We start from the raw sequence: 25,751 nt of genomic DNA, 5'->3' as shown, positions 1-25,751 counted from the left end.
GTGTCACCACCCTCATGCTGAAGAACTTCCTCCTAACATCCAATCTAAATCTAGTCTTCTCTCATTTCAAACCACTGTCCCTTGTCCTATCACTCCAGGCCTTTGTAACAGTCCCTCTGCAGCCTTCTTAAGGGCTCCTTCAGGTACTGGAAGGCTGCCATCAGGTCTCAGAAACACAGAATGGCTTAGGTTGGAAGGGACCTTAGAGATGATCTACTCCAACCTCCCTGCCATGGACAGAGATGCCTCTCAGCTAGATATTACTGCTCAAGGCCTCATCCAATCCTGGCCTTGAACACTCTCAGGAAGGAGGCAACCACAGCCTCCCTGGGGAGCCTATTCCAGAGTCTCACCACCCTTGTACTGAAGCATTTCTTCCTAAGATCCAGTCTAAAGCTACTCTCCCTCAGCTTAAAACCATTCCCCCTTGTCCTATTGCTAGACTCCTTACAAAAAGTCCTTCTCCAGCCCTCTTGTAGGATCCCTTCAGGTACTGGGAGGTAGCTCTAAGGTCCCCCCAGAGTCTACTCTTCTCTAGGCTGAACAACCCCAGCTCCCTCAGTCTACTGATGGACTAATTTCCTCTACCAACTTCTGATGGCATTGCAGGGATATTTTAAACAAAAAGATTCAAGAAACGAACTTGTTTTAACAAGACTTTTATTGCAAACATACATATAGTCAACAAGTTATTTAACTTCTGAATGCACATATTAGAGAATATTCGTATTAGAGAAGAATATTTTAAGAAAAGGGGAAATACAACCCATATATATGCTGCAGTTTACATTACTAAGGCATTTCTATGCTTAAGAGCAAGTTATGCTGTGTGTTATGTGTGTGTATCTCTGTACACAAACAGGCAAACACAACACAGAGGTTATCTGATCCGAAACTGTACAGTGCTATGCAAGTCATCCTTCCTTCCTTCCCTTTTTTTTAACCTTTTTGGGTTTTTTTTTTGACACTAAATAAAGCTTTTTATCCAAATGGTAGAAGTTGTTCACAGAACAGCAGTTATAATCTACTCCTCAAGAGTTTGCTTACAATTACAATACTAACGATGCACAAAAGAATATAAAACCAACCCCAGATCTTCCATGGGCAAAGTTCTCTCTTACCAAAAATGAGGCTCAAGTAAGGAAAACACTCGTTTGCAAAGGCACCGTGGAGACAGGTTTTAATACATTAAATACAACATGAATCATTCACAATAACAAGTTTAGTGTTTCTGGGAACTTTGGTAAATACAACACAGTTGGTCACACAAAAATGTTTCTGTTGATTTGTCTTGGCAACTCAGATACATCAACAGTGTAACAGCATAACAGCTTTGTTCCCATCTGACAGAAAATAATGGCAGTTCTGCAAGGCAAACGTTAAACCTGACCGTATGTATTTATTAATTCCACAGTGTTTTGACAGATTATAGGGGATGCAACTTAAAGGATGCTGACACGCTCACTGAGGGCTTTCATTTCTGTTTCTTCTAGCTTGGTGTTTTCATTATGGTTAGCACTTGGACTGATAAGGTGAGCTGGATACTGCAATCCGTGTTCTCCTGAATACTGTTCCCATCGGGAGTCATCGCTTTCGTGGGTGATGTAACGTTCCCCCATTTTGCACTCAAGTTCCCTTAAATCTAACCAGGTTTGATAGTCCTGAAATAGAATAACAATATTAAAGCTCCTAAAATAAATGGTATTTTATTCTACTCTAACAGAATAGAATTTTATGTATTCTATGTAATTAACCAGGCTGGAAAAGACCTCAGAGATCATCAAGTCCAATCTATCACCCAACACCATCTAATCAACTAAACCATGGCACCAAGCACCCCATCCAGTCTCTTCTAAATACTTCCACCACCTCCCTGGGCAGCCCATTCCAATGGCCAATCACTCTCTCGGTGAAGAATTTCTTCCTAACATCCAGCCTAAACCTCCTCTGGTGCAGCTTGAGACTGTGTCCTCTTTTTCTGGTGCTGGTTGCCTGGGAGAAGAGACCAAGCCCCACCTGGCTACTACCTCCCTTCAGGTAGTTGTAGAGAGCAAGAAGGTCTCCTCTGAGCCTCCTCTTCTCCAGGCTAAGCAACCCCAGCTCCCTCAGCCTCTCCCCACAGGGCTTGTGCTCCAAACCTCTCCCCAGCTTTGTTGCCCTTTGGCTACGTTCCAGCAACTCAACATCTTTCCTAAACTGAGGGGCCCAGATCCAACACTATGCAAAGTGCTATAAACTCAGCAATCTAAAGAGCATGCACCCTAGGTGCTCCAGAACAGAAAAGTTGTATTCATTAATAAATATGAAACCTGCCCACAGAGATAGGTTTCATCTGCAGAGGATTGTTTGAGAAATTAATTTTATTACCCTGTCATGAGTTCCAAGTTATTTTGCAGATTGTTACAGGTGATTCTGCAGATTTCCACAATACCTAAATGAGGCACAGTGCTAAAACAATCCACAGAATCAGAGAATCATCCCCTTCAGGTGCTGGAAATCTGCTGTTAGCTCTCATAGCATCACAGAATCAATCAAAGAAACACAGAATGGCTTAGGTTGGAAGGGACCTTAGAGATCATCTACTCCAACCTCCCTGCCATGGGCAGAGATGCCTCTCAACTAGACTCGGTTGCTCAAGGCCTCAGCCAGCCTGGACTTGAACACCCCCAGGGAAGAGGCATCCACAACCTCCCTGGGCAAACTATTCATGTTAAGTCAAATGACTGTAGTGACTTTTTTTATATAGATCATATTCTAAGCAAACAAAGAAAAGAATTTTGTAGTGCATTTTGAAAACACAAAAGAGCTCAGAATTGGAATCTAACACTTCAGAGATCACTGGTAATCTGTAGGTGAACTGGTAAAGGAGTATGAAGTTTCTGGATCTGGAAACATCAGGTTTGTAGATTTGCTTAGATTCTAATGCACTTAAAGATGCAATTTTGTTCTATGCTTAGAGCCTAAATACATTAAGAAAAAAAAAGGACCTCGAAGCCATACCTGTAACCATGGGTGGCTTAATGTTTTGTCCACACTGTAGCGCTTTCTCATTTTCACTTGCAACAAATTATTGATGAGATCAATAGCTGGAAAGAAATAATATTGGAGAAAAGTCAGTTTGAATACAGTTGTTTCAACAGGGCCATGTAAACAAAGGGACAGACAGATGTGGCAGCTGTAAAAAGAGGACAGTTAACCCTTCTTATGGCAGCATGTCAGTGTTGATATCCCTGAAGGTTCCCTTCCCAATGGGATTGCAACTGGTTTACTGATCAATTGTCCACTAGCCAGCAGATTGTCTGCCTCTGGGTTCTTTTGGCAGGCACACAGCAAAGACTAAAGATAATTCTTACTCAGTTCCTGCTCAAGTGAACAAAATCTCACATGAGGACTTCAGTACTTGCCAAGCACCATAGTAAACATATATACATGTACACATATCTCTGAGACTCTTAGCACTTTTAGATGACTTGAGAGCTGCACCTTCCCATGCACTGAGTGGAGGAATTGGGGTTTATAAGTCATGAAGTCTTGCAATACTGTATTTTTGAAATGAGCATTGCTTCTGCCTGCTAGTCAGCAGACTTGTGTTTCACAGTGGTGAGAGTACTTACAGGCACAGAAATTGCATTCAGTTGGAAGGGACCCTCAAAGGCCATCTTGTCACCTCCAACTAGATCAGGCTGTCCAGGGCCACACTGAGTCTGATCCTGAATGTCTCTAGGGACAGGGCTTCAACCACATCCCTGGGCAACCAGTTCCAGTATTTTACCACTCTCATTGTAAAGAGTTTCCTCCTTATGTCCAACCTAAACCTACTCTGCTACAATTTCAAATCATTGCCCCTCATCCTATCACTACAAGGCTTCTAAACAATCCTTCCCTAGTCTTCCTGTAGATCCCCTTCAGATACTGAGATGCAGCTATAGGATATTGAAATGTAGCTATAGATACTGAAATGTAGCTATATTTCTTTACAAATTTCCCAATTTCTGTGTTTTTGAAGGAGTAAATGATTCACTGAAGTTACAGTTATGGCACTGGGGCCTAAGGGGAAGAAGTCCATGAGTCAATGACCAGTGCACAGAACTGCACTGAGTGACCCATTTGAAAAAATCTTTGGGATGAGATTGCTGAGCTTTGAATGCATCTACTAAAACCATTTCAAAAATGAAAGAAATAAAAGATGAGGCTATTATGAAAGGTTAAATTCTGTTCCAGGTGGTGCTAAATGCTTGGCACGGGCTCTCGGAGAAGCTTATTGTTACAGAATAAATGACTGGCCACAAGGATTTGTATCACTGCAAGGTTCCTGTCTCATCACAGTATCTCTGGGCTTGTCCAAAGCAGGATGATTTACATCTTTATTTATTTGTTTATATCATAGTGACTGTGAAAGATGGTCTTGAAATTAACGCAGAAACATGGCATCAGTGAGTATAATTCAGTATGGAACATATTAGATAGATATTGTTGCCAGCTGGGTATTGAAGGAGCTGAATAATCCTCTTGTCTATTTTAAAAGCAGATGAGATTGAGTTCTTTAAACCATCAACCACCATCAACCATCTCAGCAATGTGGAAAAGCTTTTATTTTTTTTAACAGAGGCTTCCTCTCCCCAGGGTCAGTTTGCCAGCTGGAGCTTTCTGCATCTTTCTGCCACGGGGCAGAGGACAACGGGCACAAAGTCCAGGAAGATGGGGCAGAATATGGCAGCCTACCTGGATGCATGCAGTAAGCATAAACAGATCAAACTATTCTCAGCAATAGCAAACTATCACTAAAGCAGCCCTGACTTCCTGGTGCTGAGTATTGTCTTGGAAATCAAAGCAACAGTGGGACTGAGATAAGACAAAGTTCAGGACTTCTGACAGGCGGCATTGCCAGAGGTTCTGAGTCATGCCCTTCCTGGAGCAGATGGTCCTAATTTTACTTTTTCTGTTGTGGACAAACAGATTTTTAGCTACTCCTTTAGTGCAGAGTGCAGTTCATGCTAAATTCTCTATCTTATTTTTATTTTGTTCCCTCTCAAAATGTCTGTGAAATGGATTTCATCTTTTACTATGAACCTCAGTTTGGCAAAGAGCTCAAGAACTTGATGAAAGAGTTGACTGTCCTGGGAGCTGACTTTAGTCAGCCAACTATTGAGATATAAGTGCACATATCCCAAGATGTGCCTCTGTAACTGCCAAGTACTACTGAATATTCATCCTGCCATGGAATATTGACAATATATCTACTATGTATTTTCTGTCCAATCCTTTGGGAGCAGATAGAACAAAATTACACCCAGCTATTCAGACTCTCTCAAATTACACCAGGATGAAAACCCCCTTTGCTCTTTTTGTTTTCCTATCAGGACAATGACATAACATATGTAGTGTCTTTGTATTTGGGGGGAAATTGTCGAGGCATTGGCCTAGAAACAATCACAAGAGAAGGTACATAAAGAAGGGCAAGAAAGGAAACCCAAGACAAGTGAAAAGGCAGCTTTACTGGATGGTTAGGATGGTCAGCATTGAGCAATCACTTGCTCTTGAGAGAAGTTTACATGTAAGTCTGCTTGTTTCACCACTGGAATATTGCTGTCTCTGAAATAAGCTTTGGTGCTCTTCATCATAGAATCATAGAATTGTTAGGGTTAGAAGGCACCTCAGGGATCATCTAGTTCCAGCCCCCCGGCCATGTGCAGGGACAGCTCACACTACATCAAGTTGCTCACAGCCACATCCAGCCTGGCCTTCAAAACCTCCAGGGATGAGGCTTCCACCACCTCCCTGGGCAACCTGTGTCAGCATCTCACCACCTTCATGGTGAAGAACTTCTTCCTAACATCCAGTCTGAATCTACCCATTTCTAGTTTTGCTCCATTCCCCCCAGTCCTATCACTACCTGACACCCTACAAAGTCCCTCCCCAGCTTTCCTGTAGGCCCCATTAAGATACTGGAAGGCCATAATAAGGTCTCCTCGGAGCCTTCTCCTCTCCAGAATGAAGAGCCCCAACTTCACATGAGTAATGGTCTGCAAAGAGTGTGGAAATAACTACAGCTGCAAGTTTTACATCTAGTTTGGTTCTCCAAGACAAAGTAATGGTCAGTGTCAGTTTTTGCAATAGGCATGCAAAATGGACCAATACTCTTTCATTAGCCATTCTGCAACAAATTACATGTCCTTGAATAAAAAGTCTTTCTTGCACAGACACTGTCAACACTCTTGGTTGATGCTTACTTCCCTTAGTTTAAACTGAAAATTACAGAACAAAACAAAGAACTTGTAACTTGCACAGTTCTACTTAGAGAATTACATCCACAAAACTTCAAGTAAACAGGTTCCTGCAGTTTTAGCAGCAGCTAGCTCAGGTGCATCAGCTGTGTATGTTTGAGATCATAGCATCACAGAACAGTTTGGGTTGGAAGAGACCTCCACTGGGTCAGGTTGCTCAGAGCCTTGTTGAGCCTGACCTTAAATATCTCCAGGGATGGGGCCTCAACTACCTGCCTGAGCAATCTCTTCCAGTGTTCCACCAACCTCATGGTAAAGAACTTGTTCCTAACATCCAATGTACATCTCCTCTAATTTCAAACCATTGTCCTTTGTCCTCTCAATGCAGGCCTTTGTACACAGTCCCCATCTTCAGGCACTGGAAGGTCACTATTAGGTCTCTCCAAAGCCTTCTCTTCTCCAGGCTGAACAACCCCAGCTCCCTCAGCCTGTCCTCATAGGAAAGGTGTTCCAGCCCCCTGCTCATTTTTGTGGCCCTCCTCTGGACCCTATTCATCAGGTCCATGTCCTTCCCATGTTGATGGCACCAGAGCTGGCTGCAGTACTCCAAGCAAGGTCTTTACCAGAACATAAAGTGGCAGAATCACCTCTCTCAATCTGCTGGCCACACTTCATTTGATCCAGCCCAGGAGATCCTAACCTGGTATGGTTGTGAGGTAACCCCTCCCCAACATCCATTGTTTGAGGGTTTGTGTCTTACCTGCTGCCACCTGCTTTGACTACAGACAGCAGCAGGTTTGGAAAAACAGTTCTAAAACAATTTGGTTTTGTTCAACTTGCCCCAAAGTTTCTTCCACTACTCCTCACTGTTCTACAACAGTGTTCCTAGGATTATCATATTATGAACATTCATAGCAACCAGTACTGAGTTATTTCAGCAGGAAAAAAAGAGAAGTCATGCATATTGCATTTTACAGGGTCAGAGAACCTAGCATTTTTATTGTCATGCATAAATTAAGAGTTAATACTCGTTCTTAGATGGTAGTTTAGCTGTTCTAAATTGACTGAATTCTCAGTTCCTGCCTGCTATTACTGAGGCATGTAATATAGCCTCTGGATGAAGGTACCACTTTAAAAATCTGCCTGTAAGGTACAATTCATAGAGCCCATTGTTCAAGACTGCTTGGACCCAGCACTGCCTTTTGGATATATTGAGAAGCAATCAGTGTGTAACAGAGAAAGGAAGGAGAATTTTACATTCATCTCACTTATGGTATGATATTTTTCAAGTTCATACAGTAAAATACATTAAAAAAAAAATATGTCTTTTTCTTACCTGCATTAAGGATAATATTTATTTTGCATTGATTTAGTCTGCAACAATGATACCTGTTCTAATCAATTTTGGTTTCAAATTGAAATTATTCACAGTCAGGTATGTTAACACTTCTGTCATACTCCTAAAGATTGAGGCAAAGAAGGTATTAAGTATCTCAGACTCTTCCTCATCCTTGACTACTATGCTCCCCCCTGAATCCAACAAAGGACAGAGATTCTCCTTAGTCCTACTTCTGTTGCTAATAAACTTGTAGAAACATCTCCTATTTTCTTTAACAGATGAAGCCAAATCAATTTCCAGCTGGGCTTTGGCCCTTCTTGTTTTCTCCCTGCATAGTCTCATAACAATCTTGCAGTGGCCTGCCCGAGGTGCCTGCCCCTTCTTCCCATGACCATAGACTATCCTTATCTCCCTAAGCAGCAACCAAATCTCACTATCCAGCCAGGCTGGCCTTCTTCCCTGCCAACTCATCTTTCAGCACATGGCCATGGCCTGTTCCTGTGCCATTAAGAGTTCCCTCCTGAATGGTGCTGAGCCCCACTGCACTCCTTGGTCTTTCAGAACTGCCTCCTAAGGGACTCTAGCCACCAGTCTCTGAAACAGGCCAAAGTTTGTCCACCACAAGTCCCAGGTGGCAGTTCTGCTGACCCTCCTCTCCAGCAACTGAGAACTCCATCATTTTGAGATTGGTGTGCCCAAGACAGCCCCCAACCATTACATCACCCACAAGTCCTTCTCTGCTCACAAACAGCGGGTCCAAAACATATCTTCCCTTCTTGTCTCTGTCACCAGATGTGTCAGGAACTTATCCTCTACACACTCCAGGAATCTCTGGGACTGCTCCCTCTCTGTTGTGTTGTATTTCCAGCAGACATAAGGGAGGTTGAAGTCCCCCACAAGAACAAGGGCAAGTAGTTGCAAGACTCTTGCCAGGTGTCTAGAGAGTATTTTATCTGTCTCTTCATCCTGGTTGGGTGGTCTGTAACAGACTCCCATCAGAATATCTGCTTTGTTGGTCTTCCCCCTGATTCTTACCCATAAACACTCAACTCTATCACCACCATCATCAGCCTAAATACAATCAAAACACTTCCTGACATATAGGGCCATGCCACTGCCTCTTCTTCTTTGCCCATCCCTTCTGAAAAGTTTATAGCCATTAACTGTGGTACTCCAGTGGTGTGAGATCCCACCACGTTTCTGTGATGGCTACCATATCACCATTTTTCTGACAGACAATGGCTTCCAGCTCCTCCTCTTTGTTTCCCATGCTGTGTGCACTAGTGTAGATGCACTTCAGTTGGTCTAATGATCTTGCCACCTTTTTGAAGTGACAGGCCTGGCTCTTCTCAGGTGCTCTTGTGATTTCTTGCACTTATTTCTAGCCAGCCCAGTTTTGTGCCCTCCTCCCTTCAAATCCAGTTTAAAACTCTTTCAAGGAGCCCTGCTAGGTCCTAGGCTAGGATTCTTACTGCCTTCTGAGATGGGTGTATCCTGTCTGTTGTCAGCAGACCTGGTGTCCTCTAAATCAACCCATGACTAAAGAACCCAGAGTCCTGCCAAAAACACCAGGCTTGGAGCCAGGCATTGATCTTCTGGCTCTTCCTGTTTGTTCCTTCATCACTCCCTGTGACTGGGGGGATACAGGAGAACACTGCTTGTGCTCATGATCCCTTAATCAGTCATCCTAAAGCCTCTCTTAATTGAAGAAGTCATTGAAATGAAGTCCCTCTTAATTGCCCATGGACTGCTTGTCCTTCACTGCTGCCTACATGAAAGATCAGCAGTGGAAGGAGATTGGGTTCATTGAGCAGGACCTGCTCCTCATGAACCCCTGCTGACTGCCTGCTCACCTGGTTACCCTGCTCCACAACCTTCCCTGGCTCTCCCAATTCAAAAGGCATGGAGGCCAGCCTTCTTCCCTGCTAACTCATCTTTCAGCACATGGGATGGCCTGGTTTTGAGCCTTTAAGACTCCTTCTTGAGGAGTGCCCAACCATCCTGGGCTTCATGGCCCTTCAGGACTGCCTCCCAAGAGACTCCGTTGTCCAGTCTCCTGGTTGCCTGGCAGAAGAGACCAACCCCCTCCTGGCTACAACCACCCTTCAGGTAGCTGTAGACAGCAATAAGGTCTCCCCTGAGCCTCCTCTTCTCCAGGCTAAACAACCCCAGCTCCCTCAGCCTCTCCTCACAAGGCTTGTGCTCAAGGCCTCTCACCAGCCTTGTTGCCCTTCTCTGGACATGTTCAAGAGTGTCAATGTCCTTCATAAATTGAGGGGCACAGAACTGGACACAGTACTCAAGGTGTGGCCTAACCAGTGCTGAGTACAGGGGCACAATGACTTCCCTGCTCCTGCTGGCCACACTATTCTTGATGCAGGGCAGGATGCCATTGGCCTTCTTGGCCACCTGGGCACACTGCATATCTGCATAAGCAGATTTCAACTTAGCACTATGTTCAGTTGTGTTCTTACCCTCCCTTCTGCAGGCCTGCAGCCTGATATCCATTAAATCTTAATGAAGGGGTCCCTTCCAACCTAGAGCCTTTTATGAATCTATGAAGGCTGTGAGATTCTGTAAAAGGAGAGTTAACACCCTAGCGAGTGAGTTTTCTTTAGGTGCTCTACTGAATCTTCACCTTTGAATGTAGCAATTGATCTTCTGTCTACCACAGTAGAAACCTGTTGGAGACAATTTCTTGCAGTCTCTTTTGTGCTGATTGCTGTTTGCTGATCTCCAGTGCCAGATAAAACATTGCTGCCAACAAATTATGTCAGCTTACATAGACGTGTGGAGGTTCAGGAGGACTTCAGTGTGTAATTGTGCACATTTATAGCTTTTTTTCTTTTTTCTTTTTTCTTTTTTTCTTTTTTTTTTTCCCTTCAACAGATCTCATCAAACTTCATCTGCCACTGAGATAAAATAACAGACAATTCTCTCAAAGCATTTTTCAGCTGATGAGCTCACACAGCTATAATATACATATTACAGTAAAGTACACACCCCGACACTTCTCTAAGCTGTACTTAATGTGGAAGTTAAACATGTCACCTGCAACCCAGCAAAACTGCACTGTATATCATGGAAATTGTAAATCCTAATATTTTACCTCAATTTGGTACATACTACAATTCAGGGGAAAAAAAAAAAAAAAAGGATCAGATGTTTATAATGTTTCCTTTTAAGTCTTATGAAGCAACCTTGCAAGAAGTTGAGAATACAAAGATAAAAAAAAACAACTTTCAAAGAAAATGGAGCTGCCTGAAAATATTTCTTATCTCCAAGAAAATGCTGGTGAAAACAGAACTGCTATTTTTGTTAAATGCCCTCCTTAGTTGTGCTTCACAGAATCACAGAATTTCAGGGGCTGGAAAGGGACCTCGAAAGATCACCCAGTGCAACCCCCCTGCCACAGTAGGATCACCTACACCAGAGTGCACAGGAACACATCCAGGCAGGTTTTGAGTATCTCCAGAGAGGGAGACTCCACAACCCCCCTGAGGGAGACTCCACAACCCCCCTGGGCAGCCTGTTCCAGCGCTTTGTCATCCTCACAGGGAAAAAATTTTCCCTCATATTTACATGAAACTTCCTATGCTTCAACTTCCACCCATTGCCCCTTGTCCTGTCATTGGGCACCAAATGTGTTTAGAGACATCTTTAACAGGATTCATTTACCTTCTTTAAAGATGTTCATAATGAATTATTCACATTGTTCTCTTCCTGTCACATAGAATGGCTGGAAGGGAGCTCCAAAGGTCATCTAGTCTGACCCCCCTGCAAGTAAGCAGGGTCATCCTCCACTAGATCAGGTTGCCCACAGCCTTGTCAAGCCTGACATTGAATATCTCTCGCGATGGGGCCTCAACTACCTCCCTGGGGAACCTGTTCCAGTGTTCCACCAACATCATGGCAAAGAACTTGTTCCTAAAATCCAATCTAAATCTGCTCCTCTCTCATTTCAAACCACTGCCCCTCATCCTATCACTACAGACCTTTCTAAACAGTAGTCCCTCTCCAGCATTCTTAGTATCTTTGATGCCACTGACCAGAACTCTAGTTTCAAAAGTCTCATGGTTTATCTCCAAGAGTTCCCCCATCCACAGAAAGACTCTTCTGTGCCACTTTCTTTACACTGCTCTTGAAACCTCATCTGTTTGGAGTTGTTCAGTCTTTTTATCTTCTCCACAGAAAGACTATCAAGCTACAGGATCCTGCTGAATGGAAGCTAAATTACTGGCACAAGTAGAATGAGAAAAAGACTGCAGAAGCACTAGAGCTGAAAGAAGTAGAGCAATAAATATAAGCAACATGAGTTCCAGCAGCTGGGGTTCCCCAAAAGATTCTATAGCAACCCAATCTGTAGGTGGGTATGTGCTTCCTTCAACACCTCCTGGAGAGATACCATTCTAAAGGACTATGCCATATGCAGTCTATACTTGCTCTGCAGGAAATGTTTAAAGCAGCTGATAGCACAAAACAGAGACTTTACATTCTGGTACATTCTGGTACCTTGACATTTCAAATCCTTTTTTTTTTTTTTCCCTTCAATGGAATGTACAGGGTTAAAAAACATAATCTAAAGGCAAACCAGTCTTGTTTAGCATTGATATAATCCAGCCACAAACAGGTAGTACCTTCAGGGGAAATTTCTTTCCATGGATTAGGTGGATACATGAAAGCGGCATTTTGGATTTGGTCATGTATGTCTTCATCTTCATTGAAGGGAAAGGTACCACTGAGGCTCACATAAATGATGACACCCACAGACCACATATCCAGAGATCTGTTATAGCCTTTGTTCCTCAGCACTTCTGGGGCAAGGTAGGCTGGCGTTCCTACAACTGAGCGCCTGAATGATTTCTCTCCGATGATTCGGGCAAAGCCAAAATCACAGAGTTTTACCTGTTGGAAGAAAAATGTGTAAGACAGACATTATTTTTATGAGCAAATACATACTTCAGGAGCTTTTATCATGATTTAGCTGCAAGATGCATCTGTACTGATAGGAATAGAATAGAATAGAATAGAATAGAATAGAATAGAATAGAATAGAATAGAATAGACCAGGTTGGAAGAGACCTTCGAGATCATCGCGTCTAACCCATCAACCAATCCAACCCACCTAAACAACTAACCCATGGCACCAAGCACCCCATCAAGTCTCCTCCTGAACACCTCCAATGATGGTGACTCCACCACCTCTCCAGGCAGCCCATTCCAATGGGCAATCACTCTCTCTGTGTAGAACTTCTTCCTGACATCCAGCCTAAACCTCCCCTGGCGCAGCCTGAGACTGTGTCCTCTATCCTTTAACATACTTTTTATTTATACTTCTCGTTGAGAGAAGCACCTTTATTCCACTGAGGCAGGAGACTAGATTTGCAGTCCATTGCAACCCCTTTCCTCCTCACAGTAAATTCAGTAACACAGAACAGCTAAGAACAAAAGAAATAGAGTTTTGGATGGGCCTATCAGCTCAGGCTCCTGGTGAAAGTAGTAATGTAAAGGAAAATTTATTTATTCATAGCATAAGAACACAGCAAATAGAAAAATTATTTTACTCATAGTTTGTTTCCTAAATCAAGCAACTTGACAAAATTTAGTTCTTGGACTTTCCCTTTTATTTTATTGTGGACATGATTACACTCTGTCTCTGCAGCCATCCTTGTCTGATTTCTTTGGAGGGACAGAATCAGCTACTTAAAAAATTCTCATAGATCCTTCCTTTCCAATTATTGATATTATTTGCAAATTCTAAATAGTGCTCCTTTTGAATGTAGTTGAAGGGGACTATAAATGAGCTACAGATCAAAGATAACAGGAGATGATTGGATTTTGAACACCTCCAGGGATGGGGACTCCACCACCTCCCTGGGCAGCACATTCCAATAGCCAATTACTCTTTCTGTGAAGAACTTTCTCCTCATCTTGAGCCTAAACTTCCCCTGGTGCAGCTTGAGACAGTGTCCTCTTGTTCTGGTGCTGGTTGCCTGGGAGAAGAGACCAACCCCCACCTATTTACAAGCTCCTTTCAGGTAGTTGTAGAGAGCAGTAAGGTCTCCCCTGAGCCTCCCCTTCTGCAGGTGAAGCAACCCCAGCTTCCTCAGCCTCTTCTTGTGCTTGAGACCTCTCACCAGCCTCATTGCCTGGACAAGTTCAAGTGTCTCAATGTCCTCCTTAAATTGATGAGCCCAGAACTGGACACAGTACTCAGGGTGTGGCCTAACCAGTGCTGAGTACAGGGGCACAATGACTTTCCTGCTCCTGCTGGCCACACTATTTCTGATGCAGGCCAGGATGCCATTGGCCTTCTTGGTCACCTGGGCACACTGCTGGCTCTTGTTCAGCCAGCTGTCAACCACTACTCCCAAGTCCCTTTCTGCCTGGCTGCTCTCAAGCTCATGAGCTGCTCATGAGCTCTAACTTTCAGAGAAATAACTGTCTTTCTGGTGACTGCTTGCATATCGTTGCCTATCTGGACCAAATCAGCCACGGAAATCGTTTGTGCTCTAGTGGTAAGCAAATTAGAAACAATTGCATAAGCAATTATGTTACACTTGAAAATCCAGATTGATATTTTAGGCAAATGACAAAAAGTGAGGATTTCCAAGCATCTCTTCTTTGGAGAGTTTTTTTGAGTAAGAGATCAGTTTTTCATATCTAAAATATCTGTGTAGCTCCTGAGAGAGATGTAGGCATGCCACTAATCACTTTTTTGTTTGCTTGCTAACACTTATTAATGTGGAAAAAAAAAAGTCTTAAGAAAGGACATTTTCTACTTGCCTGTGGGAAAGGATCAGCTGATGCCAGCAACACATTTTCTGGTTTGAGGTCACAATGAACAATATTTTTGAAATGAAGGTGTCTTAAAGCAACAAGGATCTGTGATGAAACAGGTTAGAAAGAAGTTTAGTTTAAAATCTCAGTATTTTGTCTGTTTGTTTGTACTCTGGATAACATTAGTGACCAGAGAAGCAAGGAAGGGTGCACAGAGAAATAACCCAACAAGAAATTATCTTTTACAAAACTGTCTAGAGTGGGGGAGAGAAGAAAACAAAATTAAAGGTAAAACTGTCAGCTATTACTTGCTGTGCCTCAAGTCTTCTTCATGTTTCACTGGATGAGTATGATGATTTTTTTCCCTCTCCAAAGACTTTACATTCCAAACGTTTTTCAAAAACCTTCGGTTTAGTACCTGTTCACTTTTTCCTGTGTGAAACCTCTGAGTAGAGAACCATGTGCAAAACACCAAATCACAGAAATATTATATAGCCAAATGTATGTGTTTTCTTGAGGAGAGGAGTGTTGCATTTATTTCTACTCCATTACACATACAAGAATACAGGAACAGAGTGTATAGAATCACAGAATTGTTAAAGTTGGAAGGGACTTCAAGGATCATCTAGTGCCATTCCCCCTGCCTGCCATGGGCAGGGACACTTCACATTAGATCAGAGTGCTCAGAGCCACATCCAGCCTGGCCTTAGAAATCTCCAGGGATGGGGCTTCTACCACCTCCTTGGGCAACCTGTTCCATTGTCTCACCACCCTCATGGTGAAGAACTTCTTCCTGACATCCAATCTGAATCTACCCATTTCTAGTTTTTTTCCATTCCCCCTAGTCCTATCACTACCTGACACCCTAAAACCTCCCTCACCAGCTTTCTTGTAGGACACTTAAGAAAGCTGTAGCCCATATTCATCCTACTCTTCTGTGGCTTTAACTCCATTCCTTGTGTCTGGTCAGGGGCTGGCAGAATTGCCCACTGTATTACAGCAGGCAGTGCTGAGGAGGCTGAACAAACCTGGTAAGGCAAGAAACCAAGTTCTGAAGTTGGTGGCCGTTTTGCCCATGACAGGCTGAAAAGTAGCCAACCTACTATGTTCTACCCCAAAAAATGAACCTCTACCACAACACTTACTCCTGCTCCTTTCTTTTTCCTGACTTCTTAAACACAGGCTGCTCTGACTCTCAGATGGTTCACTACTCAATGGTAGATCTATATTTAAACGAGTATTAGGGGCAGCCAAAAAAGCAATATGATAATATGACAACAGGAAGAACAACAGAAAAACCAAACCCAGAACACATTGTTAGAAGAAGTCATACAGGAAACCAGATCCATTTAGTCAGGGCTAGTGAGAATGGCTCTCAGCACAGAAAATATGCACATAGTATGAACTGCAATGGCTCAGGTACAGGGAAGTTCCAGAGGCTCAGATTTCCTTCAACATTTTTCTATTAGCGCTTTGACTTCCTTTTTTGTGCTTAATTCAAGCATCTGTAGCTTGATGGCCCTTGCCCAGTAGCCAGACAACTGTACCTGTGTCTAGTTCTAGGTCATCTTAGTGGTTACTACCTATCAGACAATGTACACAAGGCTGTCTGACCATCCTTGATATTGCACTCCACAAATCAGAAAGGTAAACTGTGCTAAAAGCAGAACTTAAGAAACAATGATAGTAACTGACCTAAAATCTCCTTCTAGGTCTATAATTAATTTCTTACCTGAGTAATTAAAAACTTGGTTATTCTCTCTGGCAATCTTCCCTTTTCACTTGATAAGATCATCTCCAGCATGTCTCCATGGAGTTTTTCCATAACAACAAATACACTTTCCGGTGTCTCAAACATACACTCCAGATTTACAACCCCAGGATGATGAAGATTCTGTTAAAGATAAATACAGCACTAGATTTCCTAACCTGATCAGTAGCTTTTATTATTCCATAGCCAGTCTTTAGGTTCCTCTAAATCAGACAACACTTATTTAAGTGGTGTGCCTAACCTGTACACAACAGAGATGAAATGTCTAGGGTCAGTGCAGGAAAATGGATGAATTAGTTTAACACACACATTTTTCTTGTTGTTCCTGATGCATAAAATTGCAGGAGCTGTAACTCATGACATTAACAAAACATTTGCTCTTGGTTGTTTCACAGAATCACAGAATTTCAGGGGCTGGAAGGGACCTCGAAAGATCATCCAGTCCAACCCCCCATGCCAGAGCAGGATCACCTACACCAGATTACACAGGAACACATCCAGGCATTTTGAATATCTGCAGAGAGGGAGACTCCACAACCCCCCTGGGCAGCCTGTTCCAGTGCTCTGTCACCCTCACAGTGAAACAATTTTTCCTCATATTTACATGAAACTTCCTACGCCTCAGCTTCCACCCATTGCCCCTTGTCCTGTCACTGGGCACCACCGAGCAGAGCCTGGCTCCATCCTCTTGGCACTCACCCTTTACATATTTATAAACATTGATGAGGTCACCTCTCAGTCTCCTCCAAGCTAAAGAGCCCCAGCTCCCTCAGGCTCTCCTTGGCTGTTTATGCCAGTGGTTATCAATTACAATTATTACCATTGCATCTGACATTTATAGGAATTAAAAAATGTAATTAGTACAGCAAAAAAAAGAGAAGAATATAAACATACCTGTAAAATTGCAACTTCATTACGAAGCTGACTTTCCTGTTTTGTTGGAAACCTTAGCTTGTCAATTATTTTAATGGCAACATCTCTTCCTGTTTTGCGATGTTTTCCTGCGTGAATCAAACAAAAGGCCTCTGTCCATTAACGTGACTCATTCTGAAAGGGGTTCCACTTCCACGGAGTTGCACAAATGGCCACAACCAAGGAATTCCCACAGTGGGTTTGCAACAAATTCAATCAGTAAGTGGTTAAAAATTTACTGTCCTTTCCCTTCTTTGTACCATTTGACAAAAGAATCATAGAACTGTTGAGGCTGGAAGGGACCTCCAAGGTCATCAAGCCCAATCACTTGCTTAGAGCTCACAATCCCACCCTTGCTGCTAAGATGCTGCCATTAGAACATGACCCTCAGTACCCCATCCATGCATCCCTCCAACACCTCCAGTGATGGCAACTCCACCACCTCTGAGCAGCCTGTTCCAGTGCCTGAGCACCCTTCCTGTGAAGAAAACTTTCCTAATACCCAACTTGAACCTCCTCTGGCACAACGTGAGGCCACTTCCTCTTATTCTGTCACTTGTTGCATGTGAGAAGCGACTGAGCCTCCCCCCGCTGCAACCTCCTTTGAGGGAATTGCAGAGGGTGATAAAGTTCCCTTTCAGCATCCTCTTCTGAATGCTGAACAGTTGCCTTCTCTTCTCTGCTTATCATTCAGGTGACAAAGCAGTTTAAACATGTAAGAAACATACATATGAGAAGGGCAGCTCTGCATTTCCATACCATGGATGCAGAGTTAGATTTCTCATTCATGCTTGCTCATATATTTAAGCTGCATTCTCTGCAGCTAACAGGTCACAGCCTTAAGTCCTTGGAGAGTAGCTTCAGACTAGCAAATAATGCCTGTGAGTGCATGTATCAGGTTTATCAGAGAGCTGTAGAGATTCTTCAGTGAGAAATTTATTGTTAGTTCACACTTCACACTGTCTCAAACAACTGTACCTAAATACATATCTGAAAACTGCTGAACAAAAGGAGGTAAAAGAGGAAAATCAGCTAAGAAAGTGAAAAAGAGAGAAAAAAAACTAACAACTATTGAAAAACAATGGAAAAAAACTCACAAGAACATGCCAAGAAGACATTTTTTTCCCCCTGTCAATTAGAGTTCTCAAAAAGAACAGTTTTCTGCACTTCAAGGATTTTTTTTACCAGAATATGAATATAGAATGTGAAGCTATTAATATACAATGACTCACTACTGGGTCGAATACTTCATGATACAGGAAGACTGTCAACAAAAATCAGTTTCATTAGTTTCACTGTTTAATGAACACTGCTTCCATATAACACAATGGACACTCATTTCTGTGACAAAACATTTCAGACTCCAAATACTTTCCACCACCCAAGAAATCTCCTATCTAGACATAACTGTACAACACACCAAAGCCTTACCTCCATAAACAATCCCAAACTGTCCCGATCCCAGCACCTCATCTGGGAAGATTTGGTATACAGTGCTAATGTCCTGTTTGTATAAACATAACAAATATTAAACCCTGAGATATGGAAATAAAATTTGTATTTCATTGTTTGTTTGGTGTTTTTTTTTACTAGTGGGAAGTAGCTGGCTTTTACTACAGTACATTTCAAAATGTATTGTCTGCAAAACACATTCCCAGAGGTTTTCTTAAAAGCCATATTTTCTGCAATTGCTGTAAAAGATGTCGAACACTTGATCAGCTTCAGCCACTGCCATCTTCCAGGCAAGCAGTCCCCAGTGTGCAGTATTGCACTTAAATTTTGTGAAGATGAAAATACATATGGAAATAAAGAAAATAAAGAGGGTCTTGCTAGCAACATTCTACCCAGATGCCCAAGGATCCCTGACTTAGGAATAACTGCTGGGTTTTATGAAAAGGGACATCACAGGCTCACAGGATGTTAAGGGTTGGAAGGGGACCTCCAAAGATCATTGAGTCCAACGCCCCTGCTAAAGCAGGACCACAGAATTTAGCACAGGTCACGCAGGAATGCATCCAGATAGGCCTTGAAAGTCTCCAGTGACGGAGACTCCAGAGACGGAGACTGCGCAGCCTGTTCCAGTGCTCTGTGACCCTCACAGTGGAGAAGTTCTTCCTCATGTTGAGGTAGAACCTCCTGTGCTGTACTTTATATTCATTGCTCCTTGTCCTATCACAGGGTGCAACTGAGCAGAGCCTGTCCCCTCCCTCTTGACACCCAGCCCTCAGATATTTATAAACATTTATGAAATCCCTTCTCAGTCTTCTCTTCTCCAGACTAAGCAGCCCCAGGTCTCCCAGCCTCTCCTCATAGGGCAGTGCTCCAGACCCTTAATCATCCTGGTAGGCCTCCATTGGACTCTCTTGAGCAGCTCCCTGTCTGTCTTGAACTGGGGAGCCCAGAACTGGACATCATTATAAATGTTATGTTTTCATGAAAAGTTCCTATGACAGCTCATCTGGGCTGGCTGTGGAAATGCAAGTGGGTTCTTACAGAAAGCTTTGTGAGTAGCAGCAGTTCTGAGCATTGGCTTTTTGTGTTTGTCCAGTGAGAGGCCTAAAATATTCCATCCGTGCCAGAGAGGATTTCTCACCTCTCACAATTTCTTAGTGCCTAAACACAGGCTAAAGAGCAAGCTGCTAGCATTCACTTGAGAGACTCAATCCTCAAATCCTGGAGCTCAGTTTCATTTCTGATATTCAACCAGCAGCATATACAATGCAGAGTAAAAGAACACCCAGGAGTGGACAACAAAGGCTGTCTTACTTCTTAGAAAACAGATGGACACATCCCTAGCAGGCAATCTGTTTCTGGCAAATGCCAAAGCTGCCCCCAAGCTTTATTTGGCTGCAGAGAGTCCTGTTTGCTTCCAATGCCCGTGAGACAGAATACCAGTGATGTGACTGTTTACCTTGACCACACCTCCTGTGCCTACTAGCCCTAGTGGAAAAGAAACCCAGAATTCTTGACTTTCTTTTTATTCTTTTTATATGCAACAACATATGTAACTCTCTGATAGCATTTCACCCTTTTACAAGACAGAATACCTCAGTGATGACAGGAAACAGTGTATTTATCAAGGTTTGTGATCAGCTTTGCAAAGTTCAGTTGACAGATCTCACAAACTAATAGCAGTTTGCTTTTCCTTTTGCTAATCAACATTCTGCAATAACCCATAGTGAAATTCTGAGCTAAGTGAAATTACCCATACATAATCCCTGCATCCCAGGAAAAGGTGCCATGAAAATGATTCTTCTCAAAAGTTAGCAAAGCTAATTATTACTTTCTACAAAGTAAGTGACAAACAGCTGATGGCAACTCCCCCAACATTCCTCTCTGCCAAACAGATCAATGACTTTGCAAGCTTAATCATGACACGTGTAGCACCAGCATCCAGAGCATACTCACCACATTCTCTTGAACTTGGCAGTTTGACACAGAAATACTGATGGATACATCCCCTGGGGAAGAAAGCAAAATATTCTTTAGACTGCTGTGCTTTGACTTCAAAGATGTAGTAATAGGAAATGACATGTACAGTACCATCAGTATCTACAACAGCTCTAGAAATTGAACCAATTAGGTCAGCTGTTCATCTACAAGCCAATATAAAACCAGCCCAGCCCATAAATATATGGCTTCAATTGGTCAACATTCTGTTGAAAGTAATATGCATTTCAACTAACTTAAGGGACATTATTAAAACACATAATGATTGCCCTTGTGCTTCAATATAACAAATACCTCAAGCTCTGCAAGTTCAGAGCTGAGGGTGTTTCCATAAGCATTTTAAACTGCAAACATACTGAGGGGTTCAATAAACCATGAAAATATGCCTTTTGCTAACTGTATTATACAAAGATGTCATACAGGGGAGGGAAGAATGGTTCTTTGGAGCACTGCTGCTTCTGTGTCCTGCCCCTGTCCAGAATTCTGTTCATGTTGACTTTTGAATTGTTTTAGTGCAGATTTCAGCCTCATCAAAACCAGTGTCCAGACTGTATTACACACTAGAGACACTTGTTACTACCCATCAGCACCTGTCTTTGTTGCAGTAAGTAGCATGAGTATCTTTTACCCTATACAGTATATTCCCTCATCTTTTCCTTAAGGAACAGGCTGGTTTTAGGATGGAATGTTTCAGTTACACAGAGGCTATTTATCATTGCCAGTTTGTTTCCAGAGGTATGTGCAGGTTTGTGTACACAGCATAAAGCATGGACAAAGACACAGCTAAGCATCCAGGAGGGGTTTGAAAGTCTCCAGAGAAGGAGACTCCAGAAGGTTGCTATCGTTCTCACTGCTCACGGGAATTTGTTCTAAAGGCCTTAAATTACCTTCATTTTTGGGGGGAAAAAAAAAAAAGAAAAAAAAAAGTCCAAAGATAAATACTAACTTGTAAGGAACATTTTCAAACTTCTCAAGAGGGAGAGAAGACAGCTGTCATTTCCAGTCCAGCAGTTTAGGTGATTTGTTTAGGTATCCTGGGATCAAACCGGGCCACTAGCCTGACTGAAATGACATCCAGAATTTGAGACTATTTTATGCAGGAATCCAGTTGAGAAAGAAGAGGACAGAGCTGATCTAATCTGCCATGTGAGCTGTTGTGCCTGGAGATGTAATGCCACAGCCTGTTGTACTACTTGGCTTCTGAAGGGCTGGCTGTCTCATTAGCATTTGGTGCCGCATCAATAGCATCCAGATGTCAAGTGCTAAAGCGGGTGCATATCGCAACAAAAGGTCTAATCCAAATTGTGTAGACAGATCCTAATTTGCTTTACATTGGCTAGGCTGGGTACAAGCAGCAGAGCAACCACAGCAGCACATGCCTAGCGGTAGGGAATTGTTTGCTTTGTGTTATTTTGTTATCAATAGCTGAGCTAGATTTAAATGAGTTGCATGTTTGGTTTACCTACGCTATCATCTGTACTAGAGCGTTACCCAAAGATATGTAAATTGGAGGCAAAGATACATTCATGCCTTTTGGTCCTGGGTAACCACCATGCCCTGTCGTGCTTAGAACAGCTGTTCTTCACACTTGAGCTCATTTCACCTCAGCATGGAACATTTCTGGTAGTTCTACAGCTAAATGTGATGAAAGGGAGCATATCATCTAGGCTGCAGCCACCTAAAGAGTGAAGAGCTGCTTCTGCAGACAGCTAGAAACAAAAATTACAGTTGTGATGGAAGAAATCTATCAACTCCCAAACAGAGCTAAGAAAATGTAATGCCTCAACACAAGAAAGCTATTACTCATGTTAGCAACACAAATGTGGATGAGATGTCTTACAAATATTGAAACTATCTGCTTGCTAACAAATTTGATAGTGCCTAGATATGGATAGATCTTGTACACAATCTGTATACACCTTGTATGTATCTGTATGTATCTTGTATATAATCTGTATGTAAGTGTACTACAGAATCACAGAACTAACCAGGTTAGAAAAGACCTCAGAGATCATCAAGTCCAACCTATCACCCAACACTATCTAATCAACTAAACCATGGCACCAAGTGCCCCATCCAGTCTTATTTTAAACACTTTCAGGGATGATGACTCCACAACCTCCCTGGGCAGCACATTCCAATGGCTAATCTCTCTTTCTGTGAAGAAATTCTTCCTAACATCCAGCCTAAACCTCCCCTGGTGCAGCTTGAGACTGTGTCCTCTTGTTCTGGTGCTGGTTGCCCCACCTGGCTACAACCTCCTTTCAAGTAGTTGTAGACAGCAATAAGGTGTCCCTTGAGCCTCCTCTTCTCCAGTCTAAGCAATGCCAGCTCCCTCAGCCTCTCCTCACAGAGCTTGTGCTCCAGACCCCTTACCAGCTTTGCTGCCCTTCTCTGGACATGTTTGAGCAACTCAACATCTTTCTTAAACTGAGGGGCCTAGATCTGGACACAGTACTCAAGGTGTAGCCTAACCAGTGCTGAGTACAGGGGCACAATGACCTCCCTGCTCCTGCTGGCCACACTGTTCCTGATGCAGGCCAGGATGCCATTGGCCTTCCTGGCCACCTGGGCACACTGCAGGCTCATGTTCAGCCTACTGTCAACCAGTCCCCCCAGGTCCCTTTCTGCCTGGCTACTCTCCAGCCACTCTGACTCCAGCCTGTAGCACTTCATGGGGTTGTTGTAGCCTTGTGTAGAACCTGGCACTTAGATGTGTTAAATCTCATGCCATTGGACTCTGCCCATTTGTCCAGCCTATTAAGGTCCCTCTGCAGAGCCCTCCTACCCTCTAACAGATCAACACCTGTTATACTTCCTATATATCTGTGTATCCCCTGTATATAATATATAATCTGTATATACCTTGTATATATCTTGTATATAATCTATATATACTTTGTACGTATCTGTATGTCTCTTGTATATAATCTGTATCTTGTATAGATACAGATATATAGACACAAGATATATCTATATCTTGTATAGATACAGATTTGTACAGATGTCCTAGTATGAACTGGAGACAAACAGAGGAGAGACTGTGGTGTTTAAAGTAACATGCAGACAAGTGATAAGCTGTGACAGAATAGCCTTTACTAGCTGTGCCAAACTTCATTTCAATGTGTGTAAAAGATTGAGCCATGTCATTTGTGATATGATTCTACTCATATGAAATGAAAGAAATGAACAGACTTACTGTGCAGGCTGTTTCCTGACCCAGCTGATGCTCCTTTAGGGATGACAGGCATCAGGGCATGCTGTATTGCCAGCTCCCATGTTCGTGCCACATCGATGCCAACACCACTGGTGATAAAACTGTTATTCAGTGGAATGCTTGAGATGTTCTCTATGTTTTCTCCAACATAATAGACTATGTTTGCTGTGCTTATTTCAAAACAATGAGGATTGGCTCCTTGAGGCAGCAAAGTGAATGTTTTTGCAGGTTCCAGAGATAAAATTTCAGACAATGGGATTTCCTAAAATGAAAAAAAAGAAAAGGTTTAATGTCTGTTTAAATATTACCAACATATAAAAGTCAACCATGAACTAACATATTAGCTATGACATAACATATTAGCTGTTGCTTTTAACCATGTGCTTCTTGTACAAGCAAAAAGGCTCTTGTAACCTGAAACTCCATAAAATGAAAGAGTGTTGGTGGTAAAATAGTGAAAGTTTCTATCCAAAAAACCAAGTAGAACTTTAATTATTTCATTAGAATAGAATAGAATAGAATAGAATAGAATGAACCAGGTTGGAAGAGACCTTCAAGATCATTGTGTCCAACCTATCATCCAACACCACCTAATCAACTAAACCATGGCACCAAGCACCCCATCAAGTCTTCTGCTGAACACCTCCGATGATGGCGACTCCACCACCTCCCCAGGCAGCCCATTCCAGTGGGCAATCACTCTCTCTGTGTAAAACTTCCTCCTAACCTCCAGCCTAAACCTCCCCTGATGCAGCCTGAGACTGTGTCCTCTTGTTCTGGTACTGGTTGCCTGGGAGAAGAGACCAACCTCTGCCTCACTACAACCTCCCTTCAGGCAGTTGTAGAGAGCAATAAGGTCACCCCTGAGTCTCCTCCTCTCCAGGCTCAGCAACCCCAGCTTCCTCAGCCTCTCCTCATAGGGCTTGTGCTCCAAGCCCCTCACCAACCTTGTTGCCCTTCTCTGGACACGCTCCAGCAAGTCAACATCTTTCCTAAACTGAGGGGCCCAGAACTGGACACAGTACTCGAGGTGCAGCCTGGCCACACTGTTCTTGATGCAGGCCAGGATGCCATTGGCCCTCCTGACTGCCTGGGCACACTGCACTTATAAAAGAGACCAGTAAGATGCTGGCAGAAAAGAGCAGGACCACCCATGTATCAACAGAACTCCATCAAACAACAAAACATTGTTGACTCCTTATTTAAAAACACAAAATATTTGCAATTAGTTATCTGCAGAACAAATCTATCCAGCATTAAGATTCCAAATCCACCTTCCATACAAGTGTAAACTTGATTGCTTCATTATGTTTCAATGACATATTTCCCCAAGAGGAAGCCATATGAAAAAGACACTTGTCATTATTAAAATTCATTGCACTGATGCCTAAGGAGTTTAACTGCTGCAGGTAAAAGGATGTAAGCATTACAAGAACCTTTTACAACCAAAATGTCACAACAGAATGTCCAAAGCACAGAATTAAATCAGTGAATGGATATGCATGAAAACAAACATAGATCAAACATAGATACTACCAGCAGACTTTTGGTAAGTATCTTTTCATTCCTTATATTGAAGAGAAGAGGAAGAGGAAGAGGAAGAGGAAGAGGAAGAGGAAGAGGAAGAGGAAGAGGAAGAGGAAGAGGAAGAGGAAGAGGAAGAGGAAGAGGAAGAGGAAGAGGAAGAGGAAGAGGAAGAGGAAGAGGAAGAGGAAGAGGAAGAGGAAGAGGAAGAGGAAGAGGAAGAGGAGAATTAACCAGGTTCTCCTGGTACAAAAGGATACTGAACAGTATTCCTTACTTTGTAATATTTGCTTCCAGTATCATTTTGAAAGAGTGTAATGCATTTGCTGTCCAGTCTCCAGTAGTGTCGTTTCCTCTGCAATGAAACACAAGGGAAAACTCTTTCTACCATTTGCTGAGTGAATTAATAAAATGCTCCTTTCTCACAAGCATCACTTCCACCATGCTTTGCTTATGTTTGAAGAGATGGGAAGGATAAAGATTTATTTGCTGTTACAAATGTTTATGAGGCCTTTCTATTTGAGTTGAGGATAT

General features: G+C 42.7%; 1 protein-coding gene across 2 annotated transcripts in view; it reads right to left on the bottom strand.

Annotated features, from left to right (window-relative positions):
• Positions 1-670: 670 nt before the first annotated feature.
• PRKD1 (protein kinase D1) overlaps positions 671-25,751 on the bottom strand; it is a 146,173-nt gene continuing 121,092 nt past the window's right edge. For both annotated transcript variants that reach the window (XM_054162103.1, XM_054162104.1), the window contains 10 exons: positions 25,495-25,572; positions 23,676-23,955; positions 20,435-20,487; positions 18,458-18,530; positions 17,009-17,115; positions 16,076-16,237; positions 14,350-14,448; positions 12,201-12,468; positions 3,001-3,086; positions 671-1,661 (listed from right to left, as the gene is read on the bottom strand). In XM_054162103.1, coding sequence (XP_054018078.1) covers positions 1,443-1,661; positions 3,001-3,086; positions 12,201-12,468; positions 14,350-14,448; positions 16,076-16,237; positions 17,009-17,115; positions 18,458-18,530; positions 20,435-20,487; positions 23,676-23,955; positions 25,495-25,572 — 1,425 coding nt within the window. In that variant the 3' untranslated portion in view covers positions 671-1,442. The remainder of the gene's footprint in view (positions 1,662-3,000; positions 3,087-12,200; positions 12,469-14,349; positions 14,449-16,075; positions 16,238-17,008; positions 17,116-18,457; positions 18,531-20,434; positions 20,488-23,675; positions 23,956-25,494; positions 25,573-25,751) is intronic.

The sequence above is a fragment of the Dryobates pubescens genome, chromosome 5 (assembly GCF_014839835.1).
Source record: "Dryobates pubescens isolate bDryPub1 chromosome 5, bDryPub1.pri, whole genome shotgun sequence".
NCBI lineage: Eukaryota > Metazoa > Chordata > Aves > Piciformes > Picidae > Dryobates > Dryobates pubescens.
This window is presented reverse-complemented; position numbering and strand designations above follow the sequence as displayed.